Below are 24,640 nucleotides of genomic sequence, written 5' to 3'. Positions count from 1 at the left end.
TAACCAGATAGACTGATGCCGCGCTGTTGGAAGCATGAGAGATTTACCTTACTGCAACTGTTGAGATGGCAGCACTGTTGATTGACAGGCTTACATGTTAAAATAGAGACATAGAGCCTCCACCCCAGGGAAAGTAGTGTCCTTCTATCACAAGCAAATTCTTAGGTCAGGGGCACACTTGATAAAAAAAGAGTGTACCTGTAACCTTGTCTGTGCTCCTAGTCTATGAGGGACTGAAGATGGGCATAGAAGTGTAGGAATCCATGAGAGAGAAGATAATCAAATTTGACAGTCTTGAATTGCCCAGGAGCATGACTCAATGATCATGAACCTTTAATATGCATTTAAGTTTTGTGCCAACTGTTAGGATTAGTATCTTGAGTATATATGTGCCAATACTCACAGTGAATTTAAGTTTTGTTTACTTATTGTTTATTATCTGTGTGCTGTGCCAGGTGGGAAAACCCTGACAGTCTGTTCTTTGCGTTTTTATTACAAAGTGAAAGAGCTTGTACATCAGACTGAGTAGTTGTGACAGTGTTTTTGTTTTTTTTTTAAATCTGCATGTGAACATCTTTACAATACATGACATATCAGTTATTGAAACATGCTGAAAGGTCTTTCAGTGAAATTAGTCACTTTAAAAGTGATTCTATTTGCATGTGATGTGATCTGTCTTTTGTCAAGGTGGACAGACAACCATGACAGCAGGCCCCATTTATCCACCCCAGACTTATGGTGCTGCTGCCTATGGTCCTCCACAATACCCTCCAGGAGTTTACCCCCAGCCCTATCCACCACCTGTGCAGCAATATGGACCGTCTGCTCCACCCTACGCACCACCAGCTCAGCCATACCCTATGCCACAACCACCCAATCCTCCACCATATGAAGCAGTTTCTCAGTACCAGGGTTACAAAGAATAGGGAAATTTTTTTGACTTTTGACTGCAAAAACTTTTGTTTGAAATTAGAATGATCAGAATTTAGTCATGTAAGTTTTCTTGGTTTGGGTAAGAAAACCTAGAGTAGAACAATCTTGTTATGTCCATTCATGATTCCAGCTAGTGTCTTCTGAACTTTGCACTTTGATGACATAACAAATCTGCTGAAATTGATATGATCCTTTTCTTCTCAGAAGTGATGTGCTTTTATTTTCCTCTTTGTTCTTAGTAGAATGAAGCATTTTATATTTACTTGATGTGGGTCCCTGGGGGCCAGTGGGGGGTAAAAAATTTGTATAGAAGCTGTGCTTTAAGAGCATGGAGTTGGCGTGATGAAAATAAATTTCATATTTCATTTCAAAAGCATTTTCATGAATAAAATTTTATGTTCATTTTTCACCTACTCACAAAGCTCTTCCAACTACTGGTTAAATTTTCAAAACTCAAGTTCTTAAAAAGGCATTAAGAAATGAGGTCCAGTAGCTGTTGTGGTACTTCATTGCTTTTGGAGTACATATAAATAAAAATTTGCTGTATTATTAGCAAGCTTTGAAACATGTCAGATAATTAGACATTTTAGAAGATTGGCATTTTGACCCACTTGTGTTGCTTTGAGCAGTCTTCTGTCTCAGTTTTCAAATGGGTAAGTTTTTCTGAGGAACATATTTCTATGGCTTTATATGTGTGATTTCTTGGTAATGAGTTAGATGACTCATTTTTTTCCAGGTTTTGAATATATAGGATTTTTTTATTGATTCAGTTACAATTCCAGCCATATGTTCAGTGCTTAAAGAGACTTGCAATGAGGCATCTGACACGTTTTTTTATTGGCACTTTTTTTTTTAAGCAAATTCTTAAAAGATCCAATATCAGTTGGTCTGGTCTGTTTGCTTAAGTTAGTATTCCAGAATGTCATGCATTCAGTCTTGGTCTTGTTTCTCCTTTCATGTGTTTATTTTCGTTATTCTATTTCTTTATTATATGTATTTTAAAACACAGACCTAAAGATAAGTCTGCTTTCACATTTGGCCCTTAATTTTTCACCGTTTGCCTATGCTCAAAGTTTGAGGTGACCTAGTGGACTGTTGAAAAGTAAGATCACAAATGCAGATGTACATAGAAAATTAAGGAGATAAGTGTTTTATTTATAAAATGTATTCTGTTTTGTCTGTACAGAGAATGTATAATACTGTATTGAATTTCTCTCCTTCCACCATTCCTTCCAGCAACCTCAACATGTCTATAGCAACAGTGGGCATCACTCTTTATAGTTATGAAAACTATTAGCTGGAGATACCAAGCTACTCACTAGGGTTGTTTTTTGCTACTGATTCTCCCCTCTTTGATTTTATTGTTAGCTCTCAACCTCTGACAGTGAAAATTAGTGACAGTGAAAATTAGTGAGCAGACATCTCATATTTAGCACGCTTCCAGTGGGAGATAACAATTATGTTGTCAGTCACCCTATTGCTCCTCTCTCTCTGCGCTACTGTGTGTGCCACTTCTCTCTCTCTGTCTCTGCTACTTTGTCACTTCTCTCTCTATTCTACTTTGTCACTTCTCTCTATTCTTTGTCTGTCACTTCTCTGTCTGCACTTCTTTGTCTCTTCTCTCTGTGTCTGCTTTACTTTGTCTGTCACTTGATTCCCTCACCCTATCCGGGCATTCTAGTGGCACAATTAGCTCCAGTCACCAATGCAATGAAGGTTGGCTATCCTGGGTTCAGATCTTGCCTTGGTCATGCTGTTCTTTCTCTTCATGTGACATCTGTTTATAGGGCTGGCTGCATTGCAGTGGTATAGTCTCAGTTTGCTTGCAAAACACCAATTTCCCCCCTCCTACCCCATCCTCCTTTTACCACCTACCTCCTCCCTCCACAGGATGCATGCTCAGACTGTGCTGTTGATTATCCTAAAAGATGTAGGTCAAATTTCATTGTTTCATCTGGAGCTAGCAGTAACTTCTTAGAAAAATAAGTAGAAATAAAATAATAACAGTGCGCACTGTTCCATCCTGCAGTCCAACCTAATATTCCTGCCAAGTATTTTATTACTGCTATAAGATTTTAATTACAAATTATAATAAGTGTAATAAATTATTCCTGCTGGACTAATGTGGATGTGATCAGAGATGTAACAAACATGATCACAAGTACACACTGATTTATATAAGCTGTAGATGTGGAATAGGTGCAGTGTGGCTGCATAATGGATGTGTACATCACTTGTATGTTATTCAATTTCCACTCACAAAAACATAGCGTCTTTAATGTGTGAAAGGGTTTGTTTGAAAAATGTTTATACTTTCTGGAAATATCTTTTTTCATCATATATACTTTATTATCTAAAGCTTATGTTTGGGTAATTACCTCATCTTTTTCATAGGGTACGTGCACTTTTACATAGGGTACATGCATCTTGCACTTTGTATCTGTGTCATGAACAGACATGCATGTGTAGTTGGTTGGAATATAGTGATCTTATTGTCAGAACTTGTTTCATTTTTCTAAGATCGAGTCAAACGACTTAATTGTTGAGATTTTATAAAGTGGGGTGTTTTTTTTTGGTTTGGTAAATTGCACTCTTTTTAAGCAGTTTATGAGTATTATACACAAATAATTGGTTTGTAGGTCCTGTGTCCTTTAATTAGTCTTGAATGAGTAGTCAGTTTCATACTGAAAACAAAATGAAGAAAAACAGTCATTTTCTGTGGAACAGAGGAGGTGAGTAGTCTGGATAAACTTTTCCAGCTATTCCTTTAACCTCCTTCAGTTTTTTTTTTAAATCCTTGACTATTTTTACAGCTGTTCAGCAAGGTGAAGCTGTGAATTATTACTGGTTAGTTGTAAAAAGTGTGAAACCAGCAGTCAATTTTTCTTCATTTTTTTCATGTAAGTTATTAATTACTTTTGTGCCAACATACCAAGGTCCATTATTATTATTGCTTTTCCATGACATTTCTTTACGAAACTGCATTACGAGTATGTAGTTAAAATTTATTATGGTGCAGTATTGACATTTTAAATCTAATGCACCTATTTGGTCACCTGATTTATTGAGACTTTTCCATTGTAAATTTAATTCACAAGGGTTTCTGAATCATGGGCAAATTTTTGTATTGTTCACACTTGGAATATTACATTTTAAGAAAAGTCGAGGCAAAATTTATTAAAATATCTTGGGCATATTCTTTCATTATTCTATAATTTTTAATGCACTGCATGAAGCCATGCACACCAAATACACAATGAATGATTGTATCCAACTGGTGCATATTAATTCCTCTTTCTTCGTAAGATACAAGATTTTGCTTTAATGAACATTGTAATTGCTACTATTCATTCAGATAGTTATAAGAAACCTGTAAAAAAAAAATGATTCGCTGTACATCTTGCCAACACTTTATGGTTCCTTTGTGCATTTAAAATAAATATTTTGTTATTTGTCACGAGTGTTTGAAGTGCATACTTGGCATGCATGTGTATACATGCACACACCCAGCTAGGAATAAAAGTGTTACTTCCAAACTTCCTCTCAATTTTTACATGCTAATTTGTAAAAAACCTTGCAAGGCATGCTTGTTAAAAAACCTTGCAAGGTATGCACCGTATCAATCCAGTCCCAGCACGTGTGTAGACTAAGATTTTTACAAAATATTTTATGGTAATGCATTCACACACATGCATTAAATACACACAACTGCACTTGGGAGTGAATCATTACTTTATAGAGCAGACAACAGAATAAGCAAGTGTAAACATCTCTGGAACTAAGGTTATATCGCTGCCTTGCAGGGGCTGTGACTATGGACCAGATGCACGTAGCTGTTTCCAAGTCCGCATCAATCCCACTTTGCAACTACATCCTCAGGGACTGTGAATACAGATTGCATGAAAGATGAGAACCTTTAGATATAGCAAGGTTCATAGCTGTGTTTTGGAGCACTACCACCACCAAGGTAGCGTTACCTCTGGTTCATAGCTACAGCCCCAGATGTAACAAAATTACACACCCACTCTTTTAACACAATTCGCCAGACAATTTGTGCATGTCACATGCTCACAAGCATATTCAAACACCAGCATGCACGCGGCTAGTTCTCTGTGCGTGTCCTCTAGATTGGTGTTCCATCCACATTCTCCACGAAATAGCAAACAGACAAACATTTAATAAATCATCCCACTGCAAAGACCATTCATGATCTTCATATTTTATGAAGGCCTCATTCTGACATGCTGTTTATGTAAGTGCAAACGACTGATCTGTCAAAGCGTAGATCAATGTCAACAGAAAGCAAGTTTTACAAGACTAGCAGTGCTACATTTTAACCTGTTTCATAAAATGGCTTCAAAAATTAAAGCCAAGCTATTTTTTGAATAATAACAATGGGAAGGGTCATGGAATGAAAGCTGCACCCTAATAGGTTTTTTTAAAAATGGAACAATTCAGTTTTAAGATCTTATCACATTGCTATGAAAGACTTTCCATTTTCACTAATGACTGTTTGGTGTGAACCAGTCAAGGAAACCTGGATCATAGAGATGTAGACACCCAACATGCAGATTGACTTGGGAACTGACACAGCACAACAGAACAGTGTTTTACTAATTTTGTTCGTGACATCACCACACAAAAGATTCTGGAACCGAAGAATACATGTTCCCTGAATTGTTTTGAAAAGTTCTTCAAGATGCTCCAGTGTTTTCATGAACACCATTTTACTGTCAGACCCCATGCCTGCTGCACCTTAAGCTCAGCATGAATAGCTGCAGAGGAAGCAGGAGTTGCTTGTGTGATGCATAACAGAGAATGTAGGCTTTGTATAATGTAGGCTTTGTAGATTGTGAGATGCAGAGAAGACAAGCAGTTGTGGTTGCTTATTGCAATGATCTGATTGGGAAAAAAACATGCTCGATTAGATGTTATGGAGGCATACGATACAATTGTAGACAATTATTGGGAACAAAATGCTGTTGAAATCTTCCAGGAAACTAGATTAACAGGCAGATAGCTACAGATTTATCACAGCAACAGCCATCTCTGACACAGAATAAGTATGTATTTTCAAGATGGGTGCAAAGTATTGTTAAGAGACTGCATGTGTGGCACAAATAAGCATTGGTGGTTTTATGGTAAGTAGATGATTCTTCATCAAAAATACACAAGGCTGTTTAACCACTTCTTTTGCCTGAGACATCACTTGGGGCACTTCTTTTCAAGCATACTGCTCAAGTTGTCTAGGCTGGCATCATAAAGAACCAGGGATTTAAAATCTGAAGCATGCAATAAGTCTCATAAAACACTCAAAATAAGCTGTATATATAATCCCACTGCAGCAAGCATTGGTGCGCAGTTTATTGCTCCTTAACTATCTCAGTCTATAATCATTCATGGACAATGCAAACACAAACTGCTCAAGAATGTTGGTGTACTTTTCAAAATCGATGTCTTCACAACCTCTGTGTGAGTGCCTGCATGTCTATGTTTTGAGTGCATAAATGCCAGTTTCAGCTGATTAGCATCAAATAAAAAAATAATAATAAAGAAATCCAGGAAAATAATTATCAAGAGTGCACTTGCAGTAGTCCATGTACAGCGGACAGTAAAATAACTTAATCCTGAAGACATGGAAAGAAGACGTCAACAGCCAAAGAACAGGCATTGTATTGTATATCTAGGGATGCATTTTTCTACAAATACACAACTTTACAGAAGAGATCTGGGGTAAGATTTTACCAAGAAGCAGTAGTAGATGTTATGTGTGTACATTCACAGTTATGGTGTTAATAGCATGCATAAGCATGACAAATTTAGAACTACACACAAGATCGGAATCTTTTGATTTCATTGAAATCCAGGTTTCACAACACCACACTGAGAATAACTTTCAACATACAAGCACACAAGCACCGCTTTTGCTAGCTCCCATCATTTTACCCTATGGCCTCCTTGATGTCAATAAAGTGCTCTGAAAACAAACAAAAAAAAACCTCACTTGCACCAGCTCTACTGACAGCAGAACCCGGACCTTGATAATGCCAGAGATAAGAGTGTCAGGATGACTGCATTCTATCTCACGCAGGATGGATCTTCAATGGAAGCCAACACTCAAGAGAGGCAATATGTGCTGGACCAAACATAGGAAGTGCAGGGTTTGAATGTTTGTATCCTACTTACATTTGCTGTTCACGGTGTTTGGGGCATGAGGATGTCCGACAACATAGGAACGATCAGCAGGAGGTATGCAAAATATGCCAATACTCTCATCCATCAAACTAAGCCATGCAGATGCAGGCAGCAACCAAGAGCAAAGACTATAGGCACATATTTACTGTGGAAAAAGAATGTCTACACCTTGTTTTGCTTGACAGATGAGTCCATCAGTTTTGTAACTGTTAATAGAGCAGACCACATGAAGAAAGAGATGGGCAAAGCATGGATTCAGAATCAGACATCCATAAATTTATTTCACAAAAGCAAAGTCAAAAAAGACTTTATTCTACATGAATATGTTCATGTGCCAACATGAACCAATCTGACCCTCCTCTGTGGCCGTTGTCGAAACAAAAAATTACAAATCACACCGGAGCATACAGAAAGTATATAGTAGCATCCAAGAGCAATTTAGGTGTCTTGGTGACCATGTTCCTAATGGTGTATGGCATATGCTGTTCTTTTCTAATATAGTCTCTTGTCTACGGCCCAGCCATGTGAGGTTTTGTGTGTAAGACTTTCATTTTGACAAGAATGCCAAAACTTCCAGTCTAGTCTTCAGCATTACCTCCAGAGCTCCATGGAAATCACATATTTAAAGAAATAGTCCCTTTCATTCGGTTACTTTCAACCATCACATACAGCTCACTGATTGTAAGAACATACAAACTCATGCACAGAGAATTCCCCTCAAGTTACGCAAATCAGGCCATTTCCTTCTGCTAGTCTTTTCTGCAGCAAGTGCTCATGGAAGGAACTTTGGGCGATCAGGTTTAACTTTCTCATCTTTCACCAAGCTGTTCTTTCTGATGTGCAGCAATGTCTGAAGTCCACTGTCTCGACTGCATTCACACATAATATCACTTAGTTTGTACGGTCGTCAGTTTGTATCCATCTCATCGTCCGAGTTATAACCATTGACAGTAGTATCTCCATCTGTGGTGGAGGCTGCAGTGATGCTGGTGGTGGTAGCAGAGGGTGGTGGGCGAGATTTGTTGGGCACATGGCGGGGCACCCCATCTGGTCCTCTTCTTTGATACACCAGCACATAAGCTGCCTTAGTCTGCAGAAGAAATATGCTACAATGACGAAGCCCTGATACATAGCTAACAAAGTGTATTCCCTTAACAGCCATTTTACCCCTCTCTCCAATACTGCTACTGCCTTTACCCCCAAATGTTGGTCCGAAGCACTTATAAGCACTAAGCTTCCGTTTAATCATTCTGTTAAGTTTTGTATAAAGTGCTTGTTGATGGGCTCTTTCATGCAAGCCAGGGTATGGGGTGAGATATAGCACAGAGAACATTATTTAACAGGTTAACTAACCATGGTGGTTCTGGCAATAATGAAAAATAAATCCAATCCATCCACCCAGGATGATTAGGTGTGACCTGCAGTACTCACCACCACTGATTCTTCTGAAGAGCTAGAAACACTGGAATCATCAAAGTAGTACCACTCCTTGTCATCTTTGTTCTGTGCAAAGGCCGTGTCTGTTGGAAAAAATCCAACACTATACTACAGTGTTAAGTCTCAGCAAATTTCTTGCTCTGAAGGAGTTACCTTGAGATTCATTCATGATTTTCACCAAAAAAAAATAAAATAAATAAAACCCAATAAGAACTGCATGAGCACATTAAATAGATCCATCAAAACCAAACACTTTCTTTGAAAACCAAAGGCTTCTGGTCAACAGGTCTGGCAGTACCACAGCCTAAAAAGAACTAGACATTTTAAACAAGAGAAACACCAAAGAATAAACAGAGCTACATAGTTTTTAAACTACAAGACAGAAGCATCACAAAGGAAAAACTCACAATGTCCACCACCCAGACCACCATAGTGGTTTGTGACTGCTATTAGGTCATACACGTTGTTGACATCTCTGGCTTCTGGGTTGATAATGTATTTTCGCAGGTCCAGACCTCTGCATCAATGACAAGACATGTAGAGTTACATAAACATTACCTCTCATGATCCAGTTTAAGGCCTTTAAAAAAATCTCAGCAGTCATTTTACACGAGAAACAGCATAAAATCAATGTCCTGAAAACTACCACTACCTCTAAACTAAGATACTTGATGTTTATAAATTTTACTGAACTGCTAAAGAATAAAATTTGCAGTATATGCAACTGTTATATCTTCATTTATGAACACTTGGAAAACTTTAATTATAAATGGTTCTGTGGAAAGTCTATTCTTGAGATGAGTCTGGCAAGAGCTAAGCCAACATGTTACCATTACCATGAGCTAATAAGGTTCTGAGAGTTTTTAGTCTAATAATTAAAAATAATTAGCCTGTGGGTAGATGAGGAAAAAACACCTAACACTCACTGTGTTGGGAATTCCACCAAAGCATCAATCTTATCTCTCCAGTATCTATTGTATGAGAAGCGCTTTAGATGTATGATGAGGTACTGGGGAAAAGACCAAAGGTCAAATTTTTTAGTGGCCTGCTGGTGCTTGCGGCACTGTGGACAATACCACGGATCTTGCTCACTCAGCTTCTCAGCCTCGGTGAACAGTCGCAGGCAGTCATCCAGCTGAAGCACAGGGCGTTTCTGGGAGGTACGAAAACGCATGCTGTCGTGCTGCTCCATGTCCTGCCAATTACAACAAACATCCTCTTATATCCTGCTTTCCCAAGAAGCTTCATTGCAATCAACAGAAGTAAAGCATTTTATATTTTTTTTCGGCTGCTACTTGCTGTATATTTAAAATAGACATTGATATAAAATATTGTTTCCTTGATAATAAATATTTCAATAGCCTGATATATAGTTCACTTAAATAATTAACTTTTGTGCTCCATTAACCAACTTTCGCCACTGGGGACCAATTCATTCACAAAATATTTTTGCATTCAACTCTTTAGATACACAATTTAGATGAAGTGGAATTTGGAATGAGTCACGAAGCTGGCTTTGTTGGATGTCATTTGTTTGAAAAGATTTGTTCCCAATTCGAGGAATAGGATGCTCTCAAAATGGGACACTTGTTTTATAAGGCAGGACTAGCAGCTGCCAAGTCATCACCAAAAAACCCAACAATGAACCAACAACTCTCAGGATGTGAGAGGCAGCCACCAAAGACAAATTTTGTGATTTACTAGCAATCATACAAAATAGTTTCAAGAAAAATATCTTGCCTCAGCCAGCTTCTCATCATAGAATTTTTCTTTTGAAAGAGGAGTCCAGTCTACAGCTATGTAAGAACGATCTGAAAATGATCCACATATAGTAGAAACATAGATGATGTTTATAATATGGACTATAGTTCATAGTAGCATTAAAAATGATAATATTAAATAGCTACTCTGGTATTTATACCAGTGTGCATATAAAGTGATCACTTAATCTCTCTTGCAATTTAATTATCACAGTAATGTTCATTATCAGCCAAATGAAACAATTTAAATCCCAAACTAGAAATGTTTGTTTTAGGTAATCATGAAAGAAAAGACTCTTCATAAACATTTTAAACAATATTCTTAAAAAGCACTGACTTGTAAGTTTGAGGGGTTTGCCATTGTTCTCTAGACGGACACCCGAGTCAGCACTTCCATAGGAATTGACAGCAGTCAGGGTGAAGATAGGAGGGGATTCTTGTTCCGCCTTGCTCTCTGACTCTCGGTCATCTGTCTCCCAGTTCATGCGCACCCCACTGCACTGCTTGCGGCTGCTGGTTGATGTGGATGCTTCTCCATCTTTGTTTTCATTGTCTCCTCCGGCACGATCTGTCTCCATCTTGACATCTTGACGTGCAACACAAAAGAATGTTTTGTTTTACAAGCTTAAACTCGGATCACGTTGGTCTATTCAGGGGGTGGGAGAGGCCAGGGCCAACCAACACTAAATGTGTGTGTTGACTTTACCAACAATTAGTCTCACAATGATCAGTGTGAGGAGTTTTAATAGAACAGTTCATGGGTGTAGAGAAACTGACAACCCATTCACTGAAATCAAATTTTCAAATGTTTTTTCTTTAATTGCAAGAGCACCTATGATCTCAGTACTACTGTGCTAATATAGTTAGTACAGATTCTACTAATGTGATACCATAAAACCTCCTCATTAAAACCTTCCATATCATGACCCTCTCATATATATATATGACCCAAAACTTTGTCACTTATGTATTATGCTTTATAAATATCTCAATTATGACAACCTCTGCAATATGACGTGACAAACAGTTTGTGCTCTATTAAGATGGGTTTTCTTTTTCTTTTGCAAAAGTCACATGCTGAAAAGTATTAAATGCATTTTAAAATAAAATATGAATTTCTGCAGAAATACTATAAAAAAAATGTAAGTACATTTTGAAAGAGACTTCTTGTTCTTTGGGTCATTGGTCATTCAACTCATTATAATTTTCAACTTTAAAACTCCAACATAAAAATTAATTGAGACTGTGATTAGCTTAAATTTTCAGTCAGATAATTACATTTTTTCCTGCTGAGCTGCAAATAATATAACTTTTTTTTTCAATTCTAGATATGTCAAAATCAAAACTGCTAGTACCTTAAATGGTGTATATTGCAAAAGAACAAGATTTGGTATGTTAAAGACCAACCTGAATGGTTGCGTTTTTTGGAGATATCGGTAGATATAGATGAAATAAACCTTACCTGTCAATTTCAGCTTCCAAAACCCATCTGTTAATAATCCACTAGCAAAGTACGTTATTCGCACCTGTTATCAATGATCGCAACTAACAGTGTGCTACATCATTGTCAGGCAATGTTGCGAATGAGTGACGTAGTAGACTAATCGGTGCTCATTGATCACAAGTAGCAGATAATGAATGGATGGGTTTTAGAGGCTGAAATTTACATGTTAGTTTTATATCGCCTATATCTACTGATATCTGAAAAAAATGCAAACTGTTCAGGCTGGTCTTTAACAAGCCAATCAATAATCTTAATCTTATAATTTTAAATGCATTTATGTATGGCCTTCCTCCAGCAAGTTGCAGCTCAATTAAAAAAAAAATTTTTTTTTAATCGAAACTTAAAAATGGGGTGGTTATGTGACACAACAGCACATAATGCGGTGATAGCCAGTTTATTTTAGAAAGAATTCCAGGTGGTGAGCAGCATGAAGAATAAGATGTACAAGAAACTCATCTTCACCTGTGAGAAAAGGGGAGATCACCCCAATTAAGGCTAACATGGGAGATCTAAAGATAATTGTTTATAATTCAATTGTTTCATCAAGGCATCCAAGCAAAGAAGTTGAAACAGGATTACAACATTAAATCATTAAAACAAGTGCTTACAAAATGTGCTATTTGAAGGTACAACAATTGTTGAAGTGAATGCTACAAATCATGAACTGCAAAGAGAGCAGCAGGGTAATGAGACCATTTATTCACTGAAAAATTGGATCTCATCTGTCCATTCAAAATAGAAAAAGGGAGAGCCACAGATAATTCAACACATAGAGGAACTAAAGGAGGATTTCGATCCCCAAGCTGATAATGATAAAACCAGAACAGATCACAGACAAAAAAAATTAACACCACAGAGCTATCTGTTAGGTGAGACATAGATATTAATGACAAATGGTTGATTCCGCACTGACCACCATGGCACTTACCACCACTGCTGTTACCATTGTCGTCATCTGCTGAATGAGAGGGTTGAGACTGCCACTGATCTTCCTGTACACTGTCCTCAACAATGTTCTCTTCTTCTTCCTCTTTGTTCTCTTCTTTCCACCACAGGTCTCCAGGCAGAGGTAGCCGCACAAACCGCCTGCCAACGCATATGTATGCACATATCTATGAACATGTAGGCATGCACACACAAGCATGCAGTCCGCACATGACAGGAACCAGGAAACTATGTGCATATTAACTATACACAACAACTAAGATCCCTGGTTCACCCTAGCACCTTGGTTCCAAACCATAACAGTGCTTAAACACATCAATTGTCCAGGTTCCTCATAAAATCACAGTTCCTTAGTCAGTATCAGTTGGTATGATTAACATATCCCTTACTCTTCCAGCTTCTAACCCAACTCCTCCATTTTGCTCCTCTAACCCTCGTCCCATCTAGACATAGTCCCCGGTAATGACAGCCACATCCATAGATGTGAGGAAAAAAAAAACATATTAACCCAAATAAAAGACAAGCAGTCTTCTTTGATAATCTCTAAATGCAGCTTATTAAGAGGGATACTTTGACTTAATATATAGTATCTACACAAATGTAAGTCTCAAGCCATCATCATGTCATATTAGTAACGACAGAAAGCGAAAATGAGCTACTTACGACATGCGTTCCAACAAAAGACTGTACAGCTTTTCATAAGTACAGTTATGGGGCACAGCAACTAGCATGGGCTGTCCAAACAGCTGGTTTGAAGTTGTGTAGTTTGAATGTGACCGTCGCCTACACACAGTTACACCATACCAAGTGACAAGCATGATACTTTCAAATAATCTGCTAACATGTGAGTTATTCTAAAACTTAAAAGTATATTATATATTTATATAGACAAGCATTAGCTTAATAGTTCCAATTATTATTTCATACTTACAAATCCTTACCTTCTCTTACCATAGCTTATGAGTTACTACTATATTTCCTAATACAGAGTAAAGAGGTCTAGCAAATTCTACATATCCAAGCAACATAAATCTATGCATAATGTGTCTTCTCATGTATATAATACACAATGTTTTCCTCACATTGTTGCACTTAGTAATTACTATGCCTTAGTCATAGACAGTCCTCCTTTTTCATGAAAAGTCATCTTTTGCAACTTTATATCCTACAACTAAAGCAATTTCAATCGATATCAATACTTACTTGAGTTCTCTAAAATATACAGGGACATACTGGTAATCAGCCCCTTCTGTAACACTTGCTGGCACCTCGTATCTGTGGGTGAAAAGCAGTTACCTACAACGTATTTCTGGACAAAGGTGTGCACAATTTTTTTTTTAACAGGGTTATAGACACAAGTAATAGGATTCATCTTCCTGCCAAATAAAAATATTTTTTTTATTTGTTATTCTGACAATGCACTGCTTGTTGTATTTCCCCATATGACAAGGAGGTTAAATACAAGGCACACCTCATCTAAATGAATGCTGCTAAAATTGTTGAGCATCAACCTCATCAACCATTTGCAAAAGATCTGAACATGAGACATTAATAGTCACAAAAAGGACAGCAGAGAACAATTATGGTGGTAGCCCGCCTCCCCACCAATAGTAGCTGCATACATCAAGCTTCACATGAAGGTTCTGTTAATGCAAGGGACAAAACTGCTTACAAATAAATAGTACTTACATAAATATGTCATCTCGATCCAAGATGTGGCTGAGGCCTTCATCATTTGCAAAAATCTTGTGAAACCTGTGGTTGTAGACATCTGTCACGACCATCTGTGAAAGGAAGGGAAATACTATAATCAAAAGCAAGTTCTAATTGGAGTAACACATCCATAGAAGCAAGCACATATAATTTAATAGTTTAAGAAACATGTAGAATAAAACCTTCCTAGTAGGATGCTGTCTCCAAAGTGAACTATATGTATTTAAACATAAATTTGTTTTGATACACGTTTGACTTCTACAAAAAAGTTCATGAACAGCCAAAGTGCACTGGTAAACAAAGAGACAACAATAAACAGGGTTCTGGCCACTATCACACCATGTTGCCCAGCCATATCAGCCCCAGAGTCAAATCAACATTATTATGACCATAATGTCCTATGTAATATTATATCATTACAACACTGGAAGTTGAATCAACCCCTGCCCAATCTATTTTAAAATGTCAGTTTTAACACGTGACTTCTGGTCATACCCTTTCAGGAGGAATCTCAACATACGCTGACAGAGCCTTACACAGGTCCAACACACAGCCAGCTTTCGGAACAGTCAGCTTAAACTGCCAACAAAGCAAATTGTGCATTGTAGTTTAAGTCAAGAGTGCTACGTAACTTTAAACAGCCTACCAACACTACATATAAACCCTTCTTATACTTCTAAAAGATAATTCGCTTTTGAAAACAGTTTTCATCATACACTGGGAACAATCAAACACAGATTTGGAAATAAATTCATGCACACGTTCACGTTAAAAGTAAAAGCCATACAAATACCCTATGCACTGTCATTATCATTTATCATACCTGTACAGGTTTTGCTGATGGCGACAAAGCCTGATAAAACACCTCCATCTGCCGCTCCTTCTTGATTGGCATAGGCAACGATAGGTAGCAAAAGGGGTCAAAGGTCACAGAGATCTTCTGGCAGTCTGGACATTGGACAGTGGACTTCAAAAGTCCATGAAAGATGTCCACAATGATGGAGTCATTGCGTTTTTTGTAGTTTTCCCAAGCTTCTCTTGCAACCACCTTCAAAAGAAGATTAAACTGTGAGGCCGAGAAAGACGATATCAGCTGACCAGCCGACAAATAATTCTGTCAAACTTTTAAAAAATAATTCAAGGACTTCACAAGACTCACGGAGGGAAGAAAAGAGGAGGAAATGAGGAACATCTGGAGGAGCATTCTTTCCCTACAATGGATAACTGAACTTGGCATACTTAAAATCTTGTCCACATAACCCCCATTCTGAAATTACAATTACTGAAAATATTCTCGGAGGGGGGGGGGGAGGATGTTTGTTGCACATACTTTTAAGATCCTAAATTAGTGCAACTGGTTATGGAAACATGGTTAGTAGCAAAACTAGCAAAAAGGTACAGGAGGTAATGGTTGTCCCAGAAAAGTTTCAGTCACTGAGAAGTGAAATGTTATGTCAGAGGCAACTTTTCTGAGTGGCAACCATCTCCTCTTTCTCATTGCCTTTTCTTTCTCCACTTAACACAATGCAGCAGCACCCCATCTGGTTTATCTGGTTGCAAACTTCATGCCCTACAGATATGTATGGTGTTTTGTTTTGTTTTTTTAATTTGCACACAGCAAATAGAAAGTGAAAAAATAAATGCTGAATTTAAAAATTGAATCCTTTCTCGACAAATGACTTTCCTTGACTTAAATGACAACGAAAGAAGAAACCCAAACATCAATAACAAATAAGAACATACTGCATCATCTCGACCTGAAGCATCCTTTAGTTCAATGTAAGGTTTTTTGCGGATTCGGTTTAAGTCTTCGTGTAGACCATCCAGAAGAAATGCCATCAACTCCTGCGAGTCCTGCTGCTGATATCCTGAGAACTGAGGAGCAAATCGGCCCACAGCAATCTGGAATGTAACATTTCATTTCTTGAAAGTGAAAAACAGCTCGGCTCAAGAAAATAATGGTTTTGTTTACTTTGACATAATGCAAAAGACTCATGTGTTTTATTCAAAAGTATGTGTTTTGATGCTAAACTCCTTTTTCCAAGCCAGTTTTTTTTTTCATTGAGGCCTTTTACCAATACCAAAAATGACTCGTTTAGCCTGAAATATTGCATATTGGAATCAGCATTCTCCCGCCTAACTTGCTAAAACAAGTGGTGGGATGAGACGTACCACATACCAAAACGACACCATGATAAGTAAGCAATGAATGTTTTTGATTTTTTATTTTGTTTAAATTTTGATAGTTAATACCTTTGAACTAATTGAAAATATGTGATTTTAAAAAAGGTTAAAGTAAGAAAATAAAAGTTTGACAGTTTATAAATTCTATTTAGCAAGTCCACAAATGCTTGCACTTCTGTCCCCAACCTTTCCCAAAAACACACACACACACCAAGTACACTTGTTTTACAATAGGAGGCACCTTATTCCACACATGTAATGGCAGGCCCGTCATAAATACAAATAATCACAAATCCAACACCAGAAAGACATCAGATAAGACAAAATTATCACAGAGCTCTGTCCCCTCCACCCTAGAAAAGAGAGGTAACAGGGAGAACTAGATTTAAAGATGAGAAATGTTTTTTACACAATCTGCTAGAGCAAAAAGTGGTCTCTGAGAAAAATTTGAGCCAAGATGAATAAGAAAGTACATAGCTCTTAAACTAGCTCTTAACAGAGAGCATCACACAACATACAATGAAATACATGAAAACATTAAAGCTAAAGAAAGTGACAAACCTTAAAATTCCTAGGCATAGTATAGGCTCGAGTGCCAGACCACATTTCTCTGATGAGTTCAGCAAAAGAAACAGCAATTTCCCCCCTCATTCCAAGTGGGTTTTCTTTGTTCAGTTCTTCTTCCCATCGATTGCTCAGCATATACTCCGTCAATGCTGGAACATTGCTCATACACTGCACGCACGCACACACACACAAACAAAACCAATACTAAAATGAATAAGCCATGAAAAAGAAAATGGTCTGTCTGCTGTGACTGTTACATGCTTTGGTGCAAAAAAAAGCACCTTTCTATTATTGTATAAAACAGTACAACTGTTTACAACACAGTTGCCTGATCACAAATCACCATCCCACCCCTTAAAACAAAATGTAAAAATTTTCAACAGTTAGATCAAGACATGAAGATAAGGTTGGGGGTTACTCTTCAGAAACAAAGGAAAAACTGGAAGAAAAAAAAAAGTTGCACCAATATTCTCACCTGTAATGCTGAATTCATAAAGCAAGTGTTGCCCAAGTTGGCCAATCCACAAAGACCAGGCTTGTAGCTACCACCTTTGTCATAACTGTTGTAGTAACTATTGCTGGTGCTACCATAACTGCTGTCGTAGTTGCTGTAGCTGTTACTCATGCTACTTGAACTGCTACTACTCATTGAACTGTAGCCACCAGACCTGCCATGACAAAAGACATCACGCACACACGCACACAGATGCACATGGACATAGAGGCACACACAAAACAGGTCATTGAAAACCCCCATTCTTCTAGGTTTTTGATGGAAAGAACTGTGCATTGATTATGTAGTTGTCAGCATTATAAAGTGACAAATAATTCTGATTTCAAGAAATGGTGACCATTTTCCATAGTCGAAATTGAAATTGTTGCTAAGATCATGCAACAATACATGAACTTTGTTGTTGTTAGACACAAATACCTTTCTTTGCCTTTTCTAATCTCAAAATGCTCTAAAAATTACTGATTTATCTCAGTTACCTTTCTTGAACTGCTTAAAAGCAAAATAGTTATCGAGTAATAAAAAGATACGTATCGCATTAATGAAACAAAACTATGGGATCTCTTTGGTCTTGAAGTTGTTTTTAACTATTAAACTTACATCTGCCAAAAGCTACACATCTTCCCAATAAATAAACATCTAATATTTGTTGAGAGCTCACAATGAAAAGCTTCACAGATTATATTATACATTATAAGACAGAAGAACCAAAGGAAACAAAGTACTGGAGTACTCACTTGGACATGTAGTTATTGCTACTGTATGTACTGGTGCTGAAAACATAGAAACAGTAATCCTTAACTGGCAGGTTAACCTCACTAGCTGAGGCCACTAACTCCATTACCATTCTTGCTACTGGCTGTGCTTCTATGTTTTTATTTAATTCAATGCACAATTCTAACCATTGTCATAAACAAGAATTGCCATTTTACTTCCTATGATTAAAAGAGAAGAAAAAAGAAAACAAGAAACAGCTTACATGCATTCATACATGTGCATGCATGTCCACAAACACATATTTCAGAATGGGAAGAAAAGCAACATCTCACTCACTTCTTTGCCTGTCTTGGCCATGTGCCATCCTCATTCTTTTGTTCAACCACGATAACCTGCACAATGTTTTACACAAACCTATAATATGGGTTGTCTTTCTTTTCTAATGGAAGAACTTACAGCATTGAATTTATTATTTATCAAAATATCTGTTATAAATAAAAAAAACACCACTCATGATTTTACAGAATAGACATCTACAATAATGCTACATCATTTGCATCCAAAATTATCATGCTAGTAATAGTAGTTTAAAATAAAAGCAGTTTGCCATTTACCAATTCTATTAATTTATAGGAGGCCCAAATAAGAATAACCCCTCTTACTCCACCTTCAAATGAATTGGAAACAAACTTTCAAACAGTGCCTTACCTGACCCTGATATAAGCCAGCGTCCTGCAGAGTGTTGTCTTTCTTGCTGAGATGTTCATAAGTGTTGCTCATATAGCGATTCCAGAGCCGTACCTCTTTGCTCTCATCAATATTGAACAGCTTCCGCATCTCTTTCTCTACATCCTCTGTGATAGAGACCAGATGATTATGGAGTCTACAGTCAAAATTCTACAAGTACACTATAATCATTTCATGCTCTCACAGTTTTGGAAAACAATGACAGAAATCACCAAAAGTTGATGATACAAGCCTTTCATAATCTCTATGTTCAGTTCCTTGGCTATACCTCTTAACAAAGTATGCCAAAAACATTGTTCTGTTCCCTCAACTAGATTTATCGATTAGGTACAACTACATACATCTCCCTTTTTACACGATGAAATACTTAGACACCATTAACTGTTATATATGCCAATGATTTCCACTCACCTATAGTTGCTGCTCGACTGAACTGCTTGGTAACCTGAGTGTTAATATCGGAATTCTCACTCAACTTGAGATCCATCAAGTACACCTCTACCCGACAGTGTTTCACAAACATACCTTGTTCAATCACACTGCGACCAATGGGCTCCTAAAATATCAGAATGCAAATTTATCATTTTAGTTTATACAGAAATAAATGATTGGCAGAGCAACAAAGTTAACACCTCCAAAATCCAAACTAAAATTAACAGAAATACCATTTTATCATAGCCAATGCAACCAATAAATCTAACACAAAAGAGAACAGAAATAAAGGCTTTTCTATCAATTTCTGTTAAAAAATAATTTTTTTTCTGGCACTCTCAACTAAACAACTGATTATCCGGTACATACCTGATTAGGTGCAAGACCATACCAAGACACCAGTTTGTTCCATGCTTCAGCAGGCACCAAAACAAAGTCTAACTCATCAACCAAATGTTCTTTTAACTGATTAGAGCTACCTTCTGAAAAGCACAAAAAAATTCAAGACACAATAAATATACTCTGTCAGAGCTCAAAGAGGATTATCATTAAACACATTGAAATGGCAATTTCAATAAGGCCTCAGCATTTGCTGCTAACCAACAGCTAGACTTTTATTGAAACATTTTTTACTCAAGAACTCTCTACATTTCTAGGGAAGAATAAAAGCAGAATATCTAGTTAAATACCTTGAAACCTATTTCTTACATGATTTCAGGTCAGGTAGCAAACAGCAAATATGTTGAGTAAAGCTAAAGCTTTCTCTCATTTTAGCAAAAACAGTCTCATCAAACTTTTATATTAATTGGTGCATTTAAATATTATTATATGTACACTATTAAAAATATGCTTTGCATATTCAGTCACATAAATCACTGAATGCACTCTCTCTTTCTCTCTGATAGGTAGAAAATAGGGTCCCTATAAGTATGACATTCTTTTAAAAGTGAATTTCTATGTTCATCACACCTTTAAACAGAACAGAATTATCAATAGGCCCAGGGTTGACAGCCTCATCTCCAGCACTTAAAGTATCCCAGGAATCATATCCCACATATTTTTTCCACTGCTTGAACCAGCGAATGTCTAGAAGATACCTGAAAGACAAAATAAAAGCTTTTATATCAGCCAGAACTTTGTGACAAGTCACAACTGCTGTGACATTATATCAGCTTCACTAACTGGAAATAATTTTTCCATGTTTTTTTATTGTTATATCTCTCACTAAAAGCTTCGTGAGTGAGTCATAATTTACATTTTAAACGACTTCGAAGATTTTTTTTTATTATAGTAAGGTTACCATTCTTATTTTGACATATATTGACCCCTTCTTTGTTCCTCAAAGTTTATCACACAATAAACCTCGACTCTTTTTTATTTATTATTTTTGATTCACCCCTTGAGTAAGAAGAAACAGAATTATATACCAACAGTTCACTTATACATTTCCTAATATAAAGCTTTAAAAAATGTACACACAGCATGAATAAAAGTAAATGTTAAAGGAAAACTTAATGATACTAAGAATGGCAAAGATGTTAATAATATTATGCTAAGTACCAAAGCATTTTCAATTTGACATTTCCCTTATTCAAACTGTCAGATGACAACATGGAGTACAACAGCCAATGTATTATTTTATAGTCGGGGTCGTGAAGGCAATACAAAGCTTGACCACGCAGAGCACCACCAACATAAATTTAACAAAAAACAAACTTCCTCCCGTTTGTTGGCCAAAATCCAGTAAAATTTCTAAAGCTTCAGTGTGTCATAGGTCCCTCTTTGCAAGCCCCTACTTAGTGTCACCTGTCTGACAACATTTAGAACTTGTTCCAAGCAAGTTGACTGAATTTACAGTATCTGTGAAAGAAAACTCTTGGCCGTGTACTTGGCACTCCAAGAATCAAAGCTATTGCTCAAAACAGAGATACTATCCTGCAAACTGCATTAAAAAACAAATCCACATGCTGCTGGCCTGCTCAGACACTAGTGGATCTATAAAAATTAAATTAATGTTGTCCACAGTATTCTGTGTTCAACAACAGACTGACCTTTGGTCTTTTGAAAACCTTAACTTTCTAATATAACTTCTACATCCACAAGCCCCCTTCCCACACTATATTTAGACACACCCAGAAGCCCTCTGCTATGAAAGCATATGTAAAGACCTAAAAAAGCACAAGTACGCCCACAAATGAGAAACATGACCAGGCAGCTTCCATCAGTTTTCTACTTTTCATACCCTTCAAATGTTTCTTGGAATGGACCTCACACTATATTCCCAAAAAAATGACATCATTAAATATACTCAAGATCATTAGTATCAGACTTTCATAGCAGAATTTTCACAGTTCACCAAAAGCACTTTTTTTTAAAGCTGAGGTGAAAAGAGATCAGGTCTTCATCATCCCTGCCATCCTAGACTCTGTTACCACAGTTTGTTTTTTTCTTGTAGAAAATCTGTTACCTGTCTCACTTTCACAAACCACTCAGATGACAGACATTTTTACACATTGTGCAGACAATTTAAGACAAAACTACATCAAGATTCCCTTCAACTTAGCAATTTCCCTGGGAATGAACCAGAGATTTATCTGTATCCCTTTATCTTTTACCTCCTATATTTTACCTCCTATATATACATCTTTATTGTCTACTTCTGTTAATATTTTCTTTTGATGGGAGCTCTCACAAATAAGAAACTAAACAAAATGCAGACACATAACACATACCCATACAATTAATACACCCACAATCAAACCCCCCTCCTTGAAATGATTATTAGAGGTACACACACAAAGTTCATTATTAGATCTGTTCAAGAATGATATTGCAGTTGGTATAAAGGACTTGGAAAAAGCACTCTTTTTGGCGACCAGTTTCCATCTAAGAAATGGTGAAGTGGGTGAGAGGGGTTTGTGATAATGCTGACAGCTTTTAACCTCACAGCCCTGATGCATAGATCACTTAATGGTCTTTGTGGAAGGCCATGATTTTAGTGGCAATCTTCCGAGCACTCTGTAACCATCGCTGTTGACTGTACTCAAGAGGGAGTCTGTAGATTATCCAACCTCAGTCTGTGACTGTTTCCAATTATAGGATCCTAGGTAGGATCATAGCTAACCCTGAGTTAACTTTACCTCTACTTCATATCTAAAGCCCAAAGGAAATGCGCACTACATCAATATGCAAGGTATGGTGCAAATGCTTAGGCTTCAGGAATGCAAAATACTACGTTTTCTGGTCTGTCCTTCTGTACACTTGAGTGCAAAAAACTAGGCTCTAAATTCCCACTGAAAAACCTGTTCAGCATGAATGGCTGTTAGTCACACACAATCATGACATAACTTCTGCAGAATGACTGGCTCACAGTGTTTACAAATAGGGCTAATGGTAATCGGCATTTCCACCACTGGTCAAAGCTACTGCAAACAACAAACTTCCGACATGAGTTCTACGATTTGGGTTACATTATTGTCATGCATTATGCTTTGTTGCAGGCTAAGAATCAAACTGAACATTATAATGTACTGAGTAGGATCATGCTCAGAAACTGGTGGAACCACATGGTTGGAAAATCACAGAAATGTAAAGTGGGAGGTAAAAGCACTATCCAGCATAGTCTACACATCCTGAACATGAGATAGCAATAAAGGTAATAATGTTCAAAGTGATCAAAAGCGTGCATTTCACAATATTATTTAGTCACATTTGGGGAAACAGTATTCTGTAATATATAAACCTAATTGATTCTGTCTCTCATTAGCTCTGGAATCTGTGCTCAGCTATGGAGGAGGTCACTGCATGAGCCTGTAGCTTGAAAACTCCCCAGCCAACCCAGAAGTATGGGTAGCTGATTATTTCAGGAAAGGTAAAAGTGGCAAAAGGAGAGGATTGGGCTCACCCTTAACACACTGAGCCAATAGGCTATAGGAGTCTTTACCTTTCATTTGGGGGGAAAGACACAGAGAATTGATCTTGTTTTTGTTGTTATACTGATAAAACGACATAATCCTACTCCTTATGTCTTCATTAGTCCACAAATAATACAAATAAATGGAGCTTATTGATTTCATGTAAGTCAGTAAAATTGTTGAAAGCAATCCTTAATCCAAATATGAAGTTTGACATGTGTACTAATAATGGAAACTATAACAAAACAAGACAGGTGGTCTTGTTTCATATAGATTGTTTTTTCCCCATGGGTGTCTGTACTCCTTCATGGTTGTTATGTGGTAACATATAATGTCTTAACCATTATTACGACGATATTCATTTTACTATCCTACTACTTTCAATTTCTATCTTCTCATACACGCGAAAGGTTATTTCCCCCCAGTCACCTCTCTCCTTCCCGTTGCTAGAAGTCGCATATCTGGCTTGTCTTTCAAGCCGCAAAGGATTCCGACATTGAAAGGCAGGCGCGAATACCGAAGAACCTGTACTACAAGCTAACAAAACAAACAGAACCAGATCACGAAGATGCTTCAAACTAGAAATAGGTTGCTGGGTCTACACTACTATTTCTTTTAAATGGACTGAACGTTATCAGTGATCAACCCACTGATTCGGTAATTGTTTCAAACAAATGTGTATTAATTCTACGTCACAGAGAACTGGTAACTCTTTAACGAAAAAACGCGAAAGCAAGAAATCTTAGCTGGTATACGAGATTTTAAATGAAACAGTTCCTACATCAGTAAATGACACAAACGGTCAAATGTGCTGACACCTACGCCGACACTGGAGTCATATAGTTTACTTCCGAAATAGCTTTGGTGTCTACAACACATCAATGAAAGTCAAAATATAAACCTAACTAAATTCAAAATCTTTTCATAATTACTTACCACGTATCACCTTTTTTAAGTTGTGTTTTCAACAAATTTCCTATTTCAGTTTTCTGGGTTTCCAGATCAGGAGGCCCACCTTCTGCCATTTTGGATGAACACTTTCGGAAGTCGAGAATATACTGCTCCATAGCAATGATAGAAC

At 37.2% G+C, this 24,640-nt stretch overlaps 2 protein-coding genes across 3 annotated transcripts in view; one reads left to right on the top strand and one right to left on the bottom strand.

The window, feature by feature from the left end:
- The window catches only part of LOC112571582 (protein shisa-5-like), a 10,209-nt gene extending 5,821 nt beyond the window's left edge, over nt 1-4,388 (top strand). The window contains exon 4 of the mRNA XM_025250669.1: nt 688-4,388. Within this exon, the coding sequence (XP_025106454.1) occupies nt 688-926 (239 nt within the window). The 3' untranslated portion in view covers nt 927-4,388. The remainder of the gene's footprint in view (nt 1-687) is intronic.
- On the bottom strand, nt 3,717-24,640 carry LOC112571579 (ubiquitin carboxyl-terminal hydrolase 15-like). 2 transcript variants are annotated; one of them, XM_025250664.1, is made up of 22 exons: nt 24,496-24,640; nt 20,615-20,742; nt 20,015-20,127; nt 19,625-19,769; nt 19,175-19,320; nt 18,803-18,858; nt 18,487-18,522; nt 17,714-17,906; nt 17,233-17,406; nt 16,231-16,389; nt 15,311-15,535; nt 14,983-15,066; nt 14,464-14,558; nt 13,978-14,049; nt 13,438-13,557; nt 12,758-12,915; nt 10,663-10,911; nt 10,306-10,376; nt 9,492-9,760; nt 8,973-9,082; nt 8,560-8,648; nt 3,717-8,218 (listed from the first exon to the last, which is right to left on the bottom strand). In XM_025250664.1, exons 1-22 carry the CDS (start codon nt 24,624-24,626, stop codon nt 8,036-8,038), a joined length of 3,006 nt encoding a protein of 1,001 aa, XP_025106449.1. In that variant the 5' UTR covers nt 24,627-24,640; the 3' UTR covers nt 3,717-8,035. The 2 variants fall into 2 exon arrangements, with proteins under 2 accessions (XP_025106449.1, XP_025106450.1); XM_025250665.1 differs by lacking the exon at nt 18,487-18,522.

This window comes from Pomacea canaliculata, linkage group LG9 (assembly GCF_003073045.1).
Source record: "Pomacea canaliculata isolate SZHN2017 linkage group LG9, ASM307304v1, whole genome shotgun sequence".
In the NCBI taxonomy this organism is placed as follows: domain Eukaryota; kingdom Metazoa; phylum Mollusca; class Gastropoda; order Architaenioglossa; family Ampullariidae; genus Pomacea; species Pomacea canaliculata.
The sequence above is the reverse complement of the archived record's forward strand: the minus strand, read 5'-3'. Positions and strand labels throughout refer to the sequence as shown.